The sequence below is a fragment of the Mobula birostris genome, chromosome 12, assembly GCF_030028105.1.
Source record: "Mobula birostris isolate sMobBir1 chromosome 12, sMobBir1.hap1, whole genome shotgun sequence".
Taxonomy (NCBI): Eukaryota; Metazoa; Chordata; class Chondrichthyes; order Myliobatiformes; family Myliobatidae; genus Mobula; species Mobula birostris.
The window spans coordinates 99,520,077-99,538,882 of NC_092381.1; the positions used below are offsets into that span (position 1 = coordinate 99,520,077).

Genomic DNA, 18,806 nt, shown 5'->3' on the forward strand with positions numbered 1-18,806 from the left:
ACAGTTTTATCTTAGAATCAGTTGAAGAGAAGCGGTCCAGTGCTAACCCTCTGGTGATCCTTGGGTCCACTTCTTCTGTCTCTGCTTCCTTCCACTGGTCCTCAGTCAATTTACTGCACATTTTCCGAGGTCGAATTATCCTATCCCAGCCTATCTCAGAATATGTTTCACTGTTTTAGAGATATCCTAGTGACCACTTCTGTCTACTGTTTATGATTTGCCAAGCATTTGACCGAGTATGGCATCAAGGTGCCCTAGCTAAGATTGAGTCAATGGGAATTAGGGGGAAAACCCTCTGCCTGTTGGAATTGTACTTGACACAAAGGAAGATGATGGTTGTGGTGGTTGGAGGCCAATCATCTCATCCTCAGGACATCACTGCAGGAGTTCCTGAGGGAAGTGTCCAAGGACCAATCACCTTCAGCTGCTTCATCACTGACCTTCCTTCAGGTCAGAAGTGGGGGTGTTTGAAAATACCTGCACAATGTTCTATACCATTCGTGACTCCTCAGATAGTGAAGCAGTTCATACCCAAATGCAGCAGGACCTGGACAATATCCAGGCTTGGGCTGACAAGTGGCAAATAACATTTGAGCCACATAAATGCCACATAAATACCATCCCCAATAAGAGAGGCTCTAACCATCGTCCCTTGACATTCGGTGGTATCACCATCACTGAATCCCCTACTGTCAACATCCTGAGAGTTACCATTCACAGAAAATAGAACTGGCCTAGCCATATAAACACCGTGGCTACTTATGAGTGCTCCATCAACACTCAAAAAGCTTGACACCATCCAGCACAAGGCAGCCCACAAACATCCAATCCTTCCACCATTGATGAGCAGTTGCAACAGTGTGTACTATCTACAAGGTGCACTGCAACAACACACCGAAGTTCCTAAGGCAGCACCTTCCAGACCCATGACCACTACTATCTAGAAGGACGAGAACAGTAGATACCTGGGAATACCACCACTTGGAAATCCTGCTCCAAGTCACTCACCAACCTGACTTGGAAACATATTGCTGTTCCTTCATTGTCACTGGGTCAAAATCATGGAATTCCCCAAAGGTGAATCAAAGTACTTAGAAAAGAGTTAATTTCACTTTGCTATTTAACTACTTCTACACTGTCTCCCTCCTATCCCTCTATACTTGAAAGCCGTTGGATGCAAGTAAAAATAATTATTGACCCTTTAAAAGGGTAAGTAGTCAACTGAAGCACACACATGTCTGTTTTAACTGCTACTTTTTTTTTTTACTCATTTACATCATGTGAATTTTCTGGTAAGGCCAGTGTTTATCGACTGCTGGTAACTACGTAAATTTGTGTGTATGGTATATCTTAAATTTCTACTATTGAAGGGATGAATATTCTGCTAGTGAAGTTCCAGACATTTGACTTTTAAATGATGTAGCTGCAATACTATATTTCCAAATCAGATTTGCTTATGACATGGGGCAAGGTTTAGAGGTGGGTGATATTTCCATTTTGCCTGCTTTATCTTTTAGAGGCAGTATCATAAACAGAAAAAATTCTGCAGATGCTGGAACTTTTGAGAAGTGCACACACAATGCTGGAACTCAGCACGTCAGGCAGCATCTATGGAACACAATAAACAGTTGATGTTTTGGGCTGAGTCAAGGAAATATGTTTTAAGGATTAGAGAATGAAGAGAAATTTCTGATTGTTAGTTATTGGAAAGCTTTTTTTTAGTACATGAAGAAATTTGTCTCCTGGTGTATGTATATCCAGCATCTGCAGGGAAAATACAATGGGAAAATATTTGACCTTAGTTTGGATTTTTAGTGAAGAACCCAAAAATGCATTTTAACACTACTTCGGATACATAGTTAATTACTTTGCCTTTCCTGATAATTGAACTGTAGTGAACTAAGTAGCAGTTGGCGGTGGTGAGGGAGTTGTGTTGCCTTTCTGCATTGATGTTGCTCAGTTGAGGCTGATCAGGACCAGAAACCAGAACATCATTATCAAAAACAAAGAAAGGTCATTGAGCCAAATATCTTAAAGTTCTTTAAAGGAATTAATCAGCATAATGAGGAACATTTCTTCTTCGGATCTCCTAAGTCCTAAATAAATCCACTAGCAGTGTCGTTTAAATCTGTGAGGTAGCTATAATTAGTACCATTAGGATATTAACACCATGTTGACATTACTCGCTTGCCCTGTGTCATTATATTGATGATCTCATTGGACCTTGGCATTAAAAGCTTTCACTCTCCTCTCACAAACTGTCTGCTATTCAACAAACACTTGGCTTGCTATTTTACCAGATATTCTACCCCTTTGGAAGCTACCTTGAAACAAATCTTTTCTAATTACTGATCCTTGTATTAACTTCATTAAGACCATTTTTGATTCATGAACTTGACTGCAAATATTCCATTTTTAAAAGCGTAATGGAAAAGCCTGCCATCCTAATGAATCTCTTCTGTGCAAACTCAACACAATCATCCAGCTATGGCCCAGCCAATGTCTTACAAAGGTTTAGCATAGCTTCCTTCTAAACTCTAGACTCCTCTGTGCTTTAATAACATTTGCAAAAAAAAAATCTTTGTTCCTTAGTCATAGTCATACTTTATTGATCCCAGGGGAAATTGGTTTTCGTTACAGTTGCACCATAAATAATTAAATAGTAATAAAACCATAAATATTTAAATAGTAATATGTAAATTATGCCAGGAAATAAGTCCAGGACCAGCCTATTGGCTCAGGGTGTCTGACCCTCCAAGGGAAGAGTTGTAAAGTTTGATGGCCACAGGCACGAATGACTTCCTATGATGCTCTGTGTTGCATCTCGGTGGAATGAGTCTCTGGCTGAATGTACTCCTGTGCCCAACCAGTACATTATGTAGTGGATGGGAGACATTGTCCAAGATGGCATGCAACTTGGACAGCATCCTCTTTTCAGACACCACCGTCAGAGAGTCCAGTTCCATCCCCACATCACCGGCCTTACGAATGAGTTTGTTGATTCTGTTGGTGTCTGCTACCCTCAGCCTGCTGCCCCAGCACACAACAGCAAACATGGTAGCACTGGCCACCACAGACTCGTAGAACATCCTCAGCATCGTCTGGCAGATGCTAAAGGACCTCAGTCTCCTCAGGAAATAGAGACGGCTCTGACCCTTCTTGTAGACAGCCTCAGTGTTCTTAGACCAGTCCAGTTTATTGTCAATTTGTATCCCCAGGTATTTGTAATCCTCCACCATGTCCACACTGACTCCTGGATGGAAACAGAGGTCACCGGTGCCTTAGCTCTCCTCAGGTTTACCACCAGCTCCTTAGTCTTTTTCATATTAAGCTGCAGATAATTCTGCTCACACCATGTGACAAAGTTTCCTACCGTAGCCCCGTACTCAGCCTCATCTCCCTTGCTGATGCATCCATCTATGGCAGAGTCATCAGAAAACTTCTGAAGATGACAAGACTCTGTGCAGTAGTTGAAGTCCGATGTGTAAATGGTGAAGAGAAAGGGAGACAAGACAGTCCCCTGTGGAGCCCCAGTGCTGCTGATCACTCTGTCGGACACACAGTGTTGCAAGCACACGTACTGTGGTCTGCCAGTCAGGTAATCAAGAATCCATGACGCTAGGAAAACATCCACCTGCATCGCTGTCAGCTTCTTCCCCAGCAGAGCAGGGCGGATGGTGTTGAACGCACTGGAGATGTCAAAAAACATGTGCTCGCTGGCTTGTCCAGGTGGGCCTAGACACGGTTCTGCAGGTAGACAATGGCATCCTCAACTCCTAGTCAGGGCTGGTAGGCGAACTGGAGGGGATCTAAGTGTGGCCTGACCATAGGCTGGAGCAGCTCCAGAACAAGTCTGTCCAGGGTCTTCATGATGTGGGAGGTCATTGCCACTGGTCTGTAGTCATTGAGGCCACTGGGGCACGGCGTCTTCGGCACAGGGACGAGGCAGGACGTCTTCCACAGCACAGGAACCCTCCGGAGCCTCAGGCTCAGGTTGAAGACATGGCGAAGTACATAGAACATAGAACAGTACAGCACAATACAGGCCCTTCGGCCCACAATGTTGTGCCGACCCTCAAACCCTGCCTCCCATATGAGCCCCCACCTTAAATTCCTCCATATGCCTGTCTAGTAATCTCTTAAACTTCAGTAGTGTATCTGCCTCCACCACTGACTCAGGCAGTGCATTCCACGCACCAACCACTCTCTGAGTAAAAAACCTTCCTCTAATATCCCCCTTGAACTTCCCACCCCTTACCTTAAAGCCATGTCCTCTTGTATTGAGCAGTGGTGCCCTGGGGAAGAGGCGCGGGCTATCCACTCTATCTATTCCTCTTATTATCTTGTATACCTCTATCATGTCTCCTCTCATCCTCCTTCTCTCCAAAGAGTAAAGCCCTATTTCCCTTAATCTCTGATCATGATGCATACTTTCTAAACCAGGCAGCATCCTGGTAAATCTCCTCTGTACCCTTTCCAATGCTTCCACATCCTTCCTATAGTGAGATGACTAGAACTGGACACAGTACTCCAAGTGTGGCCTAACCAGAGTTTTATAGAGCTGCATTATTACATCGCGACTCTTAAACTCCATCCCTCGACTTATGAAAGCTAACACCCCATAAGCTTTCTTAACTACCCTATCCACCTGTGAGGCAACTTTCAGGGATCTGTGGACATGTACCCCGAGATCCCTCTGCTCCTCCACACTACCAAGTATCCTGCCATTTACTTTGTACTCTGCCTTGGAGTTTGTCCTTCCAAAGTGTACCACCTCACACTTCTCCGGGTTGAACTCCATCTGCCACTTCTCAGCCCACTTCTGCATCCTATCGATGTCTCTCTGCAATCTTTGACAATCCTCTATACTATCTACAACACCACCAACCTTCGTGTCGTCTGCAAACTTGCCAACCCACCCTTCTACCCCCACATCCAGGTCGTTAATAAAAATCATGAAAAGTAGAGGTCCCAGAACAGATCCTTGTGGGACACCACTAGTCACAATCCTCCAATCTGAATGTACTCCCTCCACCACCACCCTCTGCCTTCTGCAGGCAAGCCAATTCTGAATCCACCTGGCCAAACTTCCCTGGATCCCATGCCTTCTAACTTTCTGAATAAGCCTACCGTGTGGAACCTTGTCAAATACCTTACTAAAATCCATATAGATCACATCCACTGCACTACCCTGATCTATATGCCTGGTCACCTCCTCAAAGAACTCTATCAGGCTTGTTAGACACGATCTGCCCTTCACAAAGCCATGCTGACTGTCCCTGATCAGACCATGATTCTCTAAATGTCTATAGATCCTATCTCTAAGAATCTTTTCCAACAGCTTTCCCACCACAGACGTAAGGCTCACTGGTCTATAATTACCCGGACTATCCCGACTACCTTTTTTGAACAAGGGGACAACAATTGCCTCCCTCCAATCCTCCGGTACCATTTCCGTGGACAATGAGGACATAAAGATCCTAGCCAGAGGCTCAGCAATCTCTTCTCTCGCCTCGTGGAGCAGCCTGGGGAATATTCCGTCAGGTCCCGGGGACTTATCTGTCCTAATGTATTTTTACAACTCCTTCATTGAGGACTTCGCTCACTTCCACAGCCTCCAGGCACATCTTCCCACCTTTATCTCTAATCGGTCCTACCTTCACTCCTGTCATCCTTTTTTTCTTCACATAATTGAAGAATGCCTTGGGGTTTTCCTTTACCCTACTCGCCAAGGCCTTCTCATGCCCCCTTCTTGCTTTTCTCAGCCCCTTCTTAAGCTCCTTTCTTGCTTCCCTATATTCCTCGATAGACCCATCTGATCCTTGCTTCCTAAACCTCATGCATGCTGCCTTCTTCCACCTGACTACATTTTCCACCTCACTTGTCACCCATGGTTCCTTCAGCCTACCATTCTTTATCTTCCTCACCAGGACAAATTTATCCCTTACATCCCGCAAGAGATCTCTAAACATCGACCACATGTCCATAGTACATTTCCCTGCAAAAACATCATCCCAATTCACACCCGCAAGTTCTAGCCTTATAGCCTCATAATTTTCCCCAATTTCCCCAATTAAAAATTTTCCTGCCCTCTCTGATTCTATCCTTTTCCATGATAATGCTAAAGGCCGGGGAGCGGTGGTCACTGTCCCCCAGATGCTCACCCACTGAGAGATCTGTGACCTGACCCGGTTCATTACCTAGTACTAGATCTAGTATGGCATTCCCCCTGGTCAGCCTGTCCACATACTGTGACAGGAATCCATCCTGGACACACTTAACAAACTCTGCCCCATCTAAACCCTTGGAACTAATCAGGTGCCAATCAATATTGGGGAAGTTAAAGTCACCCATGATAACAACCCTGTTATTTTTGCACCTTTCCAAAATCTGCCTCCCAATCTGCTCCTCTGTATCTCTGCTGCTACCAGGGGGCCTATAGAATACCCCCAGTAGAGTTACTGCTCCCTTCCTGTTCCTGACTTCCACCCATCTTGACTCAAAAGAGGATCCTGCTACATTACCCACCCTTTCTGTAGCTGTAATAGTATCCCTGACCAGTAATGCCACCCCTCCTCCCCTTTTAAAGCACTGAAATCCAGGAATATTGAGAATCCATTCCTGCTCTGGTGCCAGCCAAGTCTCTGTAATGGCCACTACATCATAATTCCATGTATGTATCCAAGCTCTCAGTTCATCACCTTTGTTCCTGATGCTTCTTGCATTGAGGTACACACATTTCAGCTCTTCTCCCTTACTATCTCTACACCGTTTATTCTGCTTCTCTTTCCTCAAAGCCTCTCTGTATGTTAGATCTGGCTTTACTCCATGCACTCCATTAAAGGAATGTATTGGGAAAAGTAGTCCAGCCATTGATGACTAGAACAGAATGGAATAGAATTTTATTATTATTGCTCAATACAACAAGATTGTGATGCTGATCCAGTTCATGCAAAGCAGATATTTGCAATGCATGCAGAACAGCTTAATTTTTTTAAAAGTTAGGGAAATTAATGATGGTGTTAAAATCTAATTAAAATTCTTAGTTACTAGAATACACTGTGACCTGTGGTTTGGGAATTTTGTGAAGTTTACCAAATAAATTTCAAGAGGGAAAAAAAGAACTTGAGAATAAATCCCAACAGATGCAAAACCATACTATCATCTTTCATAGCTATTATAGAAAAGTATGACTGCTATGGGCAAATGTGGATCCTTCATAGAGAGTGGGGAATTTATGCAACATGCAGTCTACTAGAAACTCATAAGGTCAAGTAGCATGTGGGAGAAAGGAAATTGGGACATTCTGGATTGAAATTCTGTACCAGGACTGAAAGTGGAGAGTTGAGATGGCCAGCATAGAGAGAAGGTGGTAACTTACCAGTAATAATAAAATGACAAATTTGTTTCATAGAAGTAATCTAAACTCCCAAAAATACTAAATTCATTTTGAGAGAACTAGAATGTAAAAACAACAATATAATGTTCATAAATCTTTGGTTACAGTAGATCACATTTGGAGTGTTGCATCATGATAATGAGGGACACTGTTGAAAAATGTAAAGTCACCACTTTGGTATAATCCATCTCATTTTACTAATTATAGACAGGGTGCTGATTCACCAGAATTCATCCTTGCAGCTTTTTGTGTGTGATGAATTTTTCTACATGAGGTGAATGTCAGTTTTGTAACCATAGTAGAATGTGCACAAGCCTTCAAGATCGTAGTTGTCAGAATCAGCTTTATTATGACTGAAATATGTCATGAAATTTGTTTTTGCAGTAGATATATTTATAGATCGTGTGTGTTGTGCAAAAAGAGAGCAAAAAGTTGAGGTAGTGTTCAGGGATTTACTGTCCATTCAGAAGTCTGACGGGGAGGGGAAGAAGCTGTTCCTAAAACTGTGTGTGTATGTGTCTGTCTTCAGGCTCTAGTACCTCCTCTCTGATTGTTGTGATGTGAGATGTGATGTCTGGTACCAGGTTTTTGCATCATCCAGTGCTCTTAGCTATTTCTTAATCTTCAGTTGTCTGAAGACTGGCTTCTTGGAAGGTGACTTAAGGTGAAACATCTGGAGCTGGCTCACCTACTCAACACTTCTGAATATAGATGCAAATACTTCAGCCTTTGCTTACATGCTACGTTCAGCAGCCAGTGAAGATGTTAATATTCTTGGAGTCTTTCCTGTTGTTAACTACTTGATAATCGACCTAGAATCACAACTAGATGTGGTGGGATTAGATATAGTTGGATCATTGTGGAATTTATTAGCTCTCCCAGATGCCTTATTTGCATTTTTGTAATCTGTTTCAACAGATTGGTACCGTCGTTCAATTTTATTTTAATATTTGAAAACAGTTTGTTTCAATTTGCTGATGTAAAGCTTACCTGATTGATGTATCCATAATTAAATGTTGTTGCACGCCACACAAAAAATATAATTGTCCAATATTTTTGTTAACAACATATTGAATATGTCAAAATGCTTCCGCTGACTCAAATTGTGACATCAAATAAGAGATGGTTCTGTGGTTTTTGAGCCCTTGTTCGAAGTGGTCTGTTAGATTTGCTGTATCTTTCACAACCTGTTCTATTTCATTCATTCACTTGCTGTCAATATGGGTGCCACTGAAAAATCAGCATGTATTTTCAGCCTAATTCCCCAGGGAACAAGGGAAGATGGTGTCATGCCATGCCATTTAACAACTGAGATCTACAGTGCTATTAGGGTGTTCCAGGATTTAGACCTAGTTGAAGGAACGGTGATAATTGAAGTGATTATATAACTCGCAGGGGAACCTTTAGGAAGCAAGGTGCCCATGAGGTTGCTGCTGTTGTTCACAGCTGTAGAGGTTGCAGATTTGTGAGGTGCTGTCAGAATAACTAAGGAGAGTAACTGCGTTGCATTTTGTAGATGCTGGTGATAGACAAGTGAATGTTTAGGAAAGTGAATCTCTTTTATTCTGTGTAGTCATTGTTGGTACTGGTTGTATAAAAGCCAGCACTCCAAAATGTCTTTTAGTAAAAATTTGATGGTATGTGCTGCTGGTGTTAGATGTTTGAAGTCATCGTTGTGCAGCTCGGATATGCAGAGCTCTGCAGTGCCGTAGAGTGATGTGTTCAGACCTACTATTCCATACTTGATGAAAGGTAAATTATGATGAGGCAAATGTCCGTTGATTCCTCACATTAAGGAATAAATTTTCAAGTAGTGGTTTCCTTAAACATTCGGCCAATTTCCTATTTTTTCAATGCATTGGTCAGAAGTAATATATAATGGTATGTCACCTATATAGACATGACAGTGCAACTCAGTAGTACATGATATGGTATCTGTTTTATTATGTTACTTTTTCATTATGTTAGTTTTGCAGAATGCCACAGTTCCAAAATAAAAAAGGAGAAAGATATCCTATGTCCAATATACTGTATATCCAGCTCAATTGCCATTGTCAGATGTGCAAAAATTAGAATTTCTGGAAAGTGATATAAGGAGTATTGAAAGAAACAGTCAGTTTATCCTTTGCTAAAAATCAGTAACTGGTAGCTGGGCATAGGTTTCAGTAGGTACATTTAATGTCAGAGAAATGTGTACATCCTGAAATTCCTTTTCTTTTCAAGTATCCATGAAAACAGAGGAGTGCCCCAAAGAATGAATGACAGTTAAATGTTAGAACCCCAAAGCCCCCCCAATTCCCCTCTTCCACACGTAAGCAGCAGCAAGCAAAAAAAAACCCCGCCCCCACCAGCAAAAAAGCATCAGCACCCCCACCGAGAACTCAAGTGTGCAACAAAATATCAATAAAGACACAGACTTGAAGTACCCCAAGATTACTCGTTCACCCAGTATTCGACATACCACAGGCTCTCTCTCCCTAATAAGGGTAAAAGGGGTGTCCCCATTTCACAGCGAAAGGGGAGACATAACAAAACAATTTGCCAATTTATGATGTTAAAAGTCTGTTGCGTCGCTTTTTCTGAGCTCTGTGCCTGAAAAACTCAAGCCTCTGGGCACGCAGCCAGCTTACAATCTTCCGTCTCCCGTGACACATCAGACAGCGGCACCAGCCTCAAGTCCACCCACCTCCAGAGCCACGAAAATCCAGCACCCTGAAGGCGCGCTAGTCTTCCAGGCTGCATCCTTGGCATGTCGAAAAGTGGCCATTTGTAAGGCCCTGAGAGCAGGTCCCGTTTCCACAAAGAACTGAAGTCAGTGTGTAACTCAATCTGGGATAGTGTTTTACTTACTCCAGTAGGTCATTTGATAAAATTGCATTGGAGATGTACTCAAATGGAATGAGATGGGGCAGTCAGCTCTTTCCTTCACCAGTTGCAAGAATGAATATATCAATGAGCAGCCAGTTAGTTCACCTGAGCACTGAGGAACTATAGATTCAGATTCCAAAGATAACATACTTTAAGCCTCATCATTGTTGGCTTGCAGTGTGTGAATGATTGATAGTTGTGATATCAGTCTCTGTCTTTCTTCACTCTCCTCCTCCCCCCGCCCCCACTACCAAGAAAAAGAAAGATTGGAACTGATGTTGGCTTGGAGTGAGGTAAAAGTGTAATTTGAAGTCCTAGAATTTCTCCATGCAGGAGTCTGATTGGATTGAGAAGGGTAAAAAGAATTTGAATGCCAAATGGCTTTATGCTGTTAGTGGTATTTCTGCTTAAGTTGCAAGGTTATCTTAATAGGAAAAAGTATTTGGGGAAATACTCAGCTGTTGTCCTTTTTTTTTCCCCTTTTGCCTCTTTTGCTTTAGACACTGCTCTCCTGTCCACTACTTCTTCTCTGTCTTTACGTCTCACCACTGGGCCTCTCTCAGTGTCTGTTTCCCTAATCTACATCCCAAATTCCAGCTGTACATCTACAACCAGCTGGTCAGGTACTGTGCACTCTCTGCTTCTCACTGATCAAGCATGCTGCCTTCCATCTAATGCAAGTGGAGTTGGGGTGGTGGGAGGAGGAGTGGAGTGATTTGTGCTGAGACATAGAATTGATCTGTACCTCATTTGTGGCTTTGAGTAGATGCACCAAGCTACTGTTTGAAATTAATAAGCAGACTTCAAAGATTAATTAAACTGTGCTTATTAAAGGCATCAAAATTGCACAAACATTTTAAGCTACTATAAGACCATAAGAAATAGGAGCAGAAGTAGGCCATTTGGCCCATCGAGTCTGCTCCACCATTCAATGATGGGCTGATCCAATTCTTTCAGTCATCCCCACTCCCCTGCCTTCTCCCCATACCCTTTGATGACCTGGCTAATTAAGTCATAGTCATACTTTATCAATCCCGGGGGAAATTGGTTGTCTGACCCTCCAAGGGAGGAGTTGCAAAGTTTGATGGCCACAGGCAGGAATGACTTCCTATGACGCACAGTGCTGCATCTCGGTGGGATGAGTCTCTGGCTGAATGTACTCCTGTGCCCATCCAGTACATTACGTAGTGGATGGGAGACATTGACCAAGATGGCATGCAACTTAGACAGCATCCTCTTTTCAGACACCACCGTGAGAGAGTCCAGTTGCATCCCCACAACATCACTGGCCTATTTATCTATCTCTGCCTTAAAAAACCCAATGACTTGGCCGCCACAACTGCTTGTGGCAACAAATTGCTCATGCTAACAGAACAATTTTACTTGAGGTTCTTAAGCAATTAAGATCAAGTTACACTTAATTGCACCTAGGCATTTCAGTTAATCCCATTTCCCCTTTACTAACCCAACTATGTCTGAGGCTGCCTATCTGTTTTCCTTTTTAAGATCTCTGTCACCTTTGCACCATGTGTCCCATAAGCCTTGTGCATCCAACAAGTAGAAACAGCTTTTCTTTCCTTTTATTTAAAGCTATCATAAGCATATACACTTTCTTGAAATCTCTTCTCAACCTTCTTTGCTCCAAGGGAAAAACAACCTCAGCTTCTTCACTCTAACCTTACAGCTATAATCCCTCAACTCTGCAAATATTCTAGTAAATCTCCTTTGCACCACTTTAAGGACATTCAGATTTTCCCAAACTATAGTGACCCAACTATATGCAATACTTTGAGTTGTGGCCCAATTCAAGTTTTATAAAGGTTCAAGTCTCATTTAGTACCTTTTATTTATGAAGCCAAATGTTCCATCTGCTTTGCAAGCTACTACCTCTATCATATCACCTTTAAAAATCAGTTCACCTAAATCTCAGAGGCCTTCTGTTCCTGAAAAATTGTGAAATCATCTATATTGCCTGTCTAAATCCCCTCTGCCAAAGTACGTATCCCCACATTTTGCAAGTAAATTCCACCTGTCACTAATTTACTGCCTCGCTCTTTGCTGCTTCTCTGTAGGTTCATAGAGTAGGCAAATTTCCAAATTATCAGTTATCTAGTATAAAGTTATATAGATACATCAAACTAAACAGTGTTCCTGCACTGACACTTGGGATCACCAGCATCAACTCCCCTGTCAAAAGTAGCATTTTACCATAATTTTATTGTTTATTGCCCTTTAGTCAATTGTTATCCAAGCTGACACTAGCCGTCTTATTCAGTGATTATTCAGATTGTTAATCATTTATGCATGCCCTTAGTTGGATATTTGTGTTAAAAGCCATGCAAGCAACCAAACACATTCCTTTCAACTTTTCAATACTGAGCTATCTTTTACAAATCAGTTCTGCATTATAACCAAAATCTCCTGTGCACTCTGGCTTGTTTTTCCATTAACATTCTCAATTGGTTTCTTTGCTTCAGTGTGAATAATGTCCATCTGGTTTTGCATAAATGCCATCTCTTTCCACCAAGCATGAAGAATATTTTGTAGTTATTTGCCTCAAAGAACCAGTGAATGAACAAGTTGTTTAGACTGAAATGTTCCCATCAAGGAACGTGTGACCATGTGAAAAGAATTTGGTGCTATACTTCCACTGAGTACAAAGGGGAAGAGCTATAAGGATCCTCAAACCAATTCTGAAGAATATTTAATGGAAATAATGCTATTGTTAACATTTGCTATGACTAGTGATAATGATTTCAAAGCTGCAACTTTCTGCATTGGTAAGATGGACACATCTTTTTCAAAACAAAACTCTTGAGTGATACCAAAAGTATAATTCAAAATTAGAGATGACCATGGCTTAACTGCATTAATAAGGAAATGTGTCAAAATAGTCCAAACATTCCAGAATTGGATGGATAAAGCTGGGATTTTTTTTAAATCCAGTGTTCCATAAGAAAAAGTTACGATGAATTATTAACATAAGGGTACAGTTTGAAAGATACTCAGTAGACATTTCAGAAGTTTTGGCTTCATAGAATCATAGAGTAGTACAACACAGAACAAGCCCTTTGACCCATCTAGTTCATGCCAAACTATTTAAACAGCCTACTCCTACTAATCTGCACCAGGACCATAGCCCTCAATATCTCTACTGTCCATGCACCTATCCAAACTTAAATTATGAAATCGAGCTTGCATGCAACACTTGAGCTGGTAGATCGTTCTACGCTCTTACAGTCCTCTGAGTGTAGATCTTTCCTGTCAGGTTCACCTTAAAATCTTCACCTTTCACCCTTAACCCATGACCTTAGTTGTAATCCCACCCAACCTCAATGGAAAAAGCCTGCTTGCATTTACCCTGTCTATATGCACCTCATAATTTTGTATACCTCTTTCAAACCTCCCCTCAATTTTTTACATTCCAAGGAATAAAATCCTAACCAATTCAATCTTTCCTTATAATTCAGGTTCTCCAGTACCAGCAATATCCTTGTAAATAAGGTTGAAAGAGTACCAAGAAAATTTATATCTTTCCTATTGGTAGGTGACCAAAATTGCACACAATATTCCGAATGAGGCTTCACCAATGTCTTATACCACTTCAACATAACATCCTATCTCCTGTATTCAGTAGCTTGATTTATGAAGGCCAACGTCCCAAAAGCTGTCCTTATGACTGTATCTACCTTTGTTGCCACATTCAATGAATTATGGGCCTATATTTCCAGATGCCTTTGTTCTACTACACTCCTTAGTGCTGTACTGTTCACTGTGTAAGACCTACCCTGGTTGGTCCTACTGAAATGCAATACCTCACACTTGTTTGCATTAAATTCCATCTGCCATTTTTCAGCCCATTTTTCCAGCTGGTCAAAATCCCACAGCAAACTCTGATAGTCTTCCTTACATTCCACTACATCTCCAGTCTTAGCATCATCTGCAAATCTGAAGATCCAGTTAACCACATTATCATCCAGATCATTGATATAGATGACAAACAACAGACCCAACACTGATTCCCAGCCACACTCCACTAGTCACAGGCCTCCAGTAAGAGAGGCAGCCATCTACTACCACTCCCTGGTTTCTCACACAAAGCCAATGTCTAATCCAATTTACTATCTCACCTTGAATGCCAAGTGACTGAACTTTCTTGACCAACCTCCCATGCAGAACCTTGTAAAAAGCCTTGCTAAAGTCCATGTAACAACATCCACTGTCTTACTTTCATCAGCTTTCTTGGTAACTTCCTCAAAAAAAAACTGAGATTGGTTAGACACAGCCTACCGCACACAAAGCCATGCTGACTATCCCTAATTAGTCCATGTCTATCCAAATATTTGTATATACGGTCCCCGAGAATACCTTCTAATAACTTTCCCACTACTAATGCCAGGCTCACCAACCTGGTTTATTTTTAGAGCCTTCCTTAAACAGTGGAACAACATTAGCTATCCTCCAATGCTCCGGTACCTCACCTGTTGTTAAGGGTGATTTAAATATCTCTGTTAGGACCCCCGCAATTGCTACACAAGCCTCCCGTGGGCTCCATGGGAACCTATATACATTAGGAAATTAAATGCAGTTGCTATCACTATAAATGGCAAAAATGCTTTTCTAAAACCCAGGAAATTGATTCAATTTTTATTCTTGTGAAAGAATTTAAATAGGAGCTACCACTTTAATATCTCGATTCATTAAAAAAAAATTGAGGTTAATTAGGTTGCTCTGAAGCATTATTATCCTAAAAGTACGCTTACTGCTGAAAACGACACCATGCCAGTTCACACAGTTCTGAAATAATTCCAGGCAATACACTTGCTCTGTAAATTTGTCACAGCCATTACAGCCTTGTGTTCTCACCTCAACTTTTCTCATCACATCCCAGAGCTACTCTATCACTACCACCAGCTAGCAGACTATTCTCCCACAACTCTACCTCTTCAAGTTGTGTCCACATTATGTGCTAAGTTTATGATTATGATGAACATTGCAAATCCTTCCAGGGAATCCGATTGTAATTTAAGTAACAGCACATGCAATTTAAATTCTGAAATTGTGTGAAGTAAGCCCATCGTGGATGTAAATGATAAGTGTAGCATTTAACTAGTGGCTTTATATATTAGACCTACATGAGCATTTAGTAAGTCTCAAAGTGCTATCTTCTTGTAAGGTCAGGGGGTTTCCAACTTTTAAATACATATTTTATAGATACTGGAATAATAGGCATAATTAGTGATCAAAGCTGATAATAAAAAAAGGCCAAGATTTGCACTTAAGCATCTAATTCTGGGTAAGAGACTTCTCATGCACAAGCGCAAGGGTTGGCTGACATTCTGCTTAGTAAAATATAACCATTTTAAATATAATGTCCTTGAGTAACCAAAATGAGGTACCATAATTCTGCTCGTGCCCAAAATATACCCACTTTCTGGGACTTGATATATTCCAGACTATTTTCAATGCTCAATAAAGGTCATTATCATTTGTTTTGACGGTGAAGCTGCAATTGTGCTAAAGTGAGTTAGTAACAGGGTAATTTTAGCTACTACTTGATCGATTAACCTGGCAATGTAAGGTGAAATCCAAGTGGTAGGGATGTTAGCACTAATGCCATCAAGGTTCCTGTTATCCCCACAAGATCGCAACTGAAGCTAGGTTAAGGAATGTGATTCAGCTTGGAAGATGGTGTCATGCAGTGATAGTTTTCAGTAGCATCACTGGGTCAGTAAAGACATTGTGCTTAATGTTTTATATGCAGTATTGAGAGCACTGCTGTCATGTTGTAGAATATCTGAATTGTACCCTGAAATTTATGGATAGTTAAACTATGATTCAAACATGATGGCAAGTTGAAAATGTAAGAATTAAAACTGAGCTGTGGGTAAGACATTTGTACAAATAAATTACGGTAGATTACTGACATTTTCCTGTGCTTGCTCTCTCCCTTTTTCTTTTGCTTGCATCACTGTTGTTTCCATTAGGTTTCTCACCAAGCGAGAGCAAAAGCTGATGCATCGGCGTCGGCATGCAGAGGAGTTACTTGAGTGGAAAAGACGGCTTGATGCTGAGGAAGCTGAGATCCGGCAGATGGAAAAACTAGCCCTGGCTGCATGGAACAAGGAGCTAAAACCAAAGGTGTCAAGGAGAGAATCAAATGAAAGAAGTCCAGGGGGTAAAGGTAAGTGTATGAATCATTATTCCCTTAGCAAGAGTTACCAAACTCTGAATTTCGTTTATCTCAGAGGCTTTAAGCTGCCTCAAAAAGATAGGAAATGCGCACCAATGAGCAGAAGTGTGTAAAAGTATATAATTTTCTCCTCTTTTTATAATCACTAATAAATGGCCAAATAAATTTGATGTCTATCTTAAGATCATTTTCCAAACTGCATGTATTTCTACTGTGGCACAACTCAATAATCCTCATGGAGAAATTCTTTGTTTACATACCTGCACCTTATAATTTCAAGTAGATCGCTGCATGCAGGTGTCAACAAATTCAGTATATTTCTTCGGGGCATGCATTGGCTGCCATGCAGAGATATGTGTATACTTTATCTGCAGGAAGTCTGTTCTTATGCCTTGCAGATAACAAGGAATTATTAAGATTTATTTATTTGTTTGTTTATTATTGAGATACAGCACGGAGTAAACCCTTCGAGCCTCGCTGCCCTGATTTAACCCTAACCTAATCATGTGACAATTTACAATGGCCAATTAACACACCAACCGGAGAACCGGTAGGAAACCCGCGTGGGCATGGGGAGAAAGTACTAACTCCTTACAGACAGTGGTGGGAATTGAAGTAAAGCTTTGTGCTAACCACTATGCTACCATGCCAGCTTAATTATGAATACATGAGCTGTTTTGTGTTAAGGGAGTTATTTGATAGATGTTGAATTCACATGGATCTCTGAGCATTTGGCCATTGTATATGCACCTCTTGCTGATGTATTGAATCAGTTTACTTTTGCACTACAGAATTTAAAGGGAGTCGATACTAAAAGATTCATTCATTCCATTTATTATAGAACATAGAAATTTACAGCACATTACAGGTCCTCCTGTAGAATTTCCCTAGCACATAGCCCTCTCTTTTTCTAAGCTCCATGTACCTATCTAAGAGTCTCTTAAAAGACTCTATTTTATCCGCTTCTACCACCACTGCCGGCAGTGCATTCCGCACACTCACCACCGTCTGTGTTTTTAAAATAAAACAACTTACCCCTGACAATCCCTTGGTACCTATTTCCAGGCACCTTAAAACTATCCCCCCTTATGCTAGCCATTTCAGCCCTGGGAAAAAGCCTCTGGCTATCCACACAATCAATGCCCCTCATCATCTTATACACCTCTATCAGAACTCCTCTCATCCTCTGTCGCTCCAAGGAGAAAGGCCAAGTTCACTCAACCTATTCTCATAAGGTACACCCTCCAATTCAGGCAACATCCTTGTAAATCTCCTCTGCAATTTCTCTGTAGTATTCACATCCTTCCTGATTGTCCTTCTAATTTGGAAGGAACAACAATCAGCTTTGCTAACAAGGATTTAGTATTATCATGAGTGTTTATCTTTTCTCTAGACACAGCCAGTGAGGAAGAATGCTCAGCACCATCCCAATCTCACCTCCACAGTGACAGCTCTATTCCATTTGAAGTTGGAAGCCCACTTGCACAGACTGTGCAGTCGGCATCAGCAGTCCTCCGAACATCCACCAGCCCTGAGCACAGTGTTTTCACAGATGATGGTTATTCTCAGGACTTTGAAACTATTGCAACACCTAGCAAGCAGGTAAGAAAGTTGATATAAGTAAGTTTTATTTAAGAAAAAGCTCTTAAAATAATAACTATCCAACGATAAATGGATTGCTGAGTTTAGTATGAGAGCAATACAGAGATGAAGGACGCTGTCTTCAGTCTAGATCTGTCCTGATTTAGTTGATTACAGAATGGGATAGTTAGCCTTTGTCTGCTGCCCATTATGCCACTGGCATTTAGGACAGCAGTGAAAGTCCTCCATCTCTGGTAATGTTCAGGGCTATTTCATCATGTCAGTAGCTTCCTCTTGGTTTTTACTACTGTCAATCATGCAAGTCCCAGGTGGAGACTCAAGGATACCATCATATTCAGATGTAGCGATGAATTCTTCATTGCTGTTTCTCTAACAGTTCTGTTTTGCCAGCCAAGTTTTGCCACAAAAATCTCAACACCAGAACAAGTCCAAGATGCTGATTTGTTTTTATACTTTACATAAAACTTAAAAAGAAGTAAAATACAAATACAGCGTGCTGTATAACCTTTTAATGAAAGATAGCATCGTAGGTGGAGACTGAAAACCTGCTGTTGTTTGATTTTGTTCAGTACCTGATTCAAGCATTCTCCCAATGTTGCTGAGCTGCTTTTGTTACCCTGCACACATTATATTTTAATGATATTAATGTTATGTAATAATTTTACTGTTAAGTACATGTGTGATGAACAAGTGGAAGACAAAGACTGCTTACCGGTAGAACATAAATTCAGAGTCGGAAATGGT

General features: G+C 41.2%; 1 protein-coding gene across 5 annotated transcripts in view; it reads left to right on the top strand.

The window, feature by feature from the left end:
* cep350 (centrosomal protein 350) overlaps positions 1-18,806 on the top strand; it is a 240,756-nt gene that overhangs the window by 177,209 nt on the left and 44,741 nt on the right. For all 5 annotated transcript variants that reach the window (XM_072274363.1, XM_072274365.1, XM_072274366.1 and 2 more), the window contains exons 28-29: positions 16,255-16,451; positions 17,854-18,062. In XM_072274363.1, the coding sequence (XP_072130464.1) occupies positions 16,255-16,451; positions 17,854-18,062 (406 nt within the window). The remainder of the gene's footprint in view (positions 1-16,254; positions 16,452-17,853; positions 18,063-18,806) is intronic.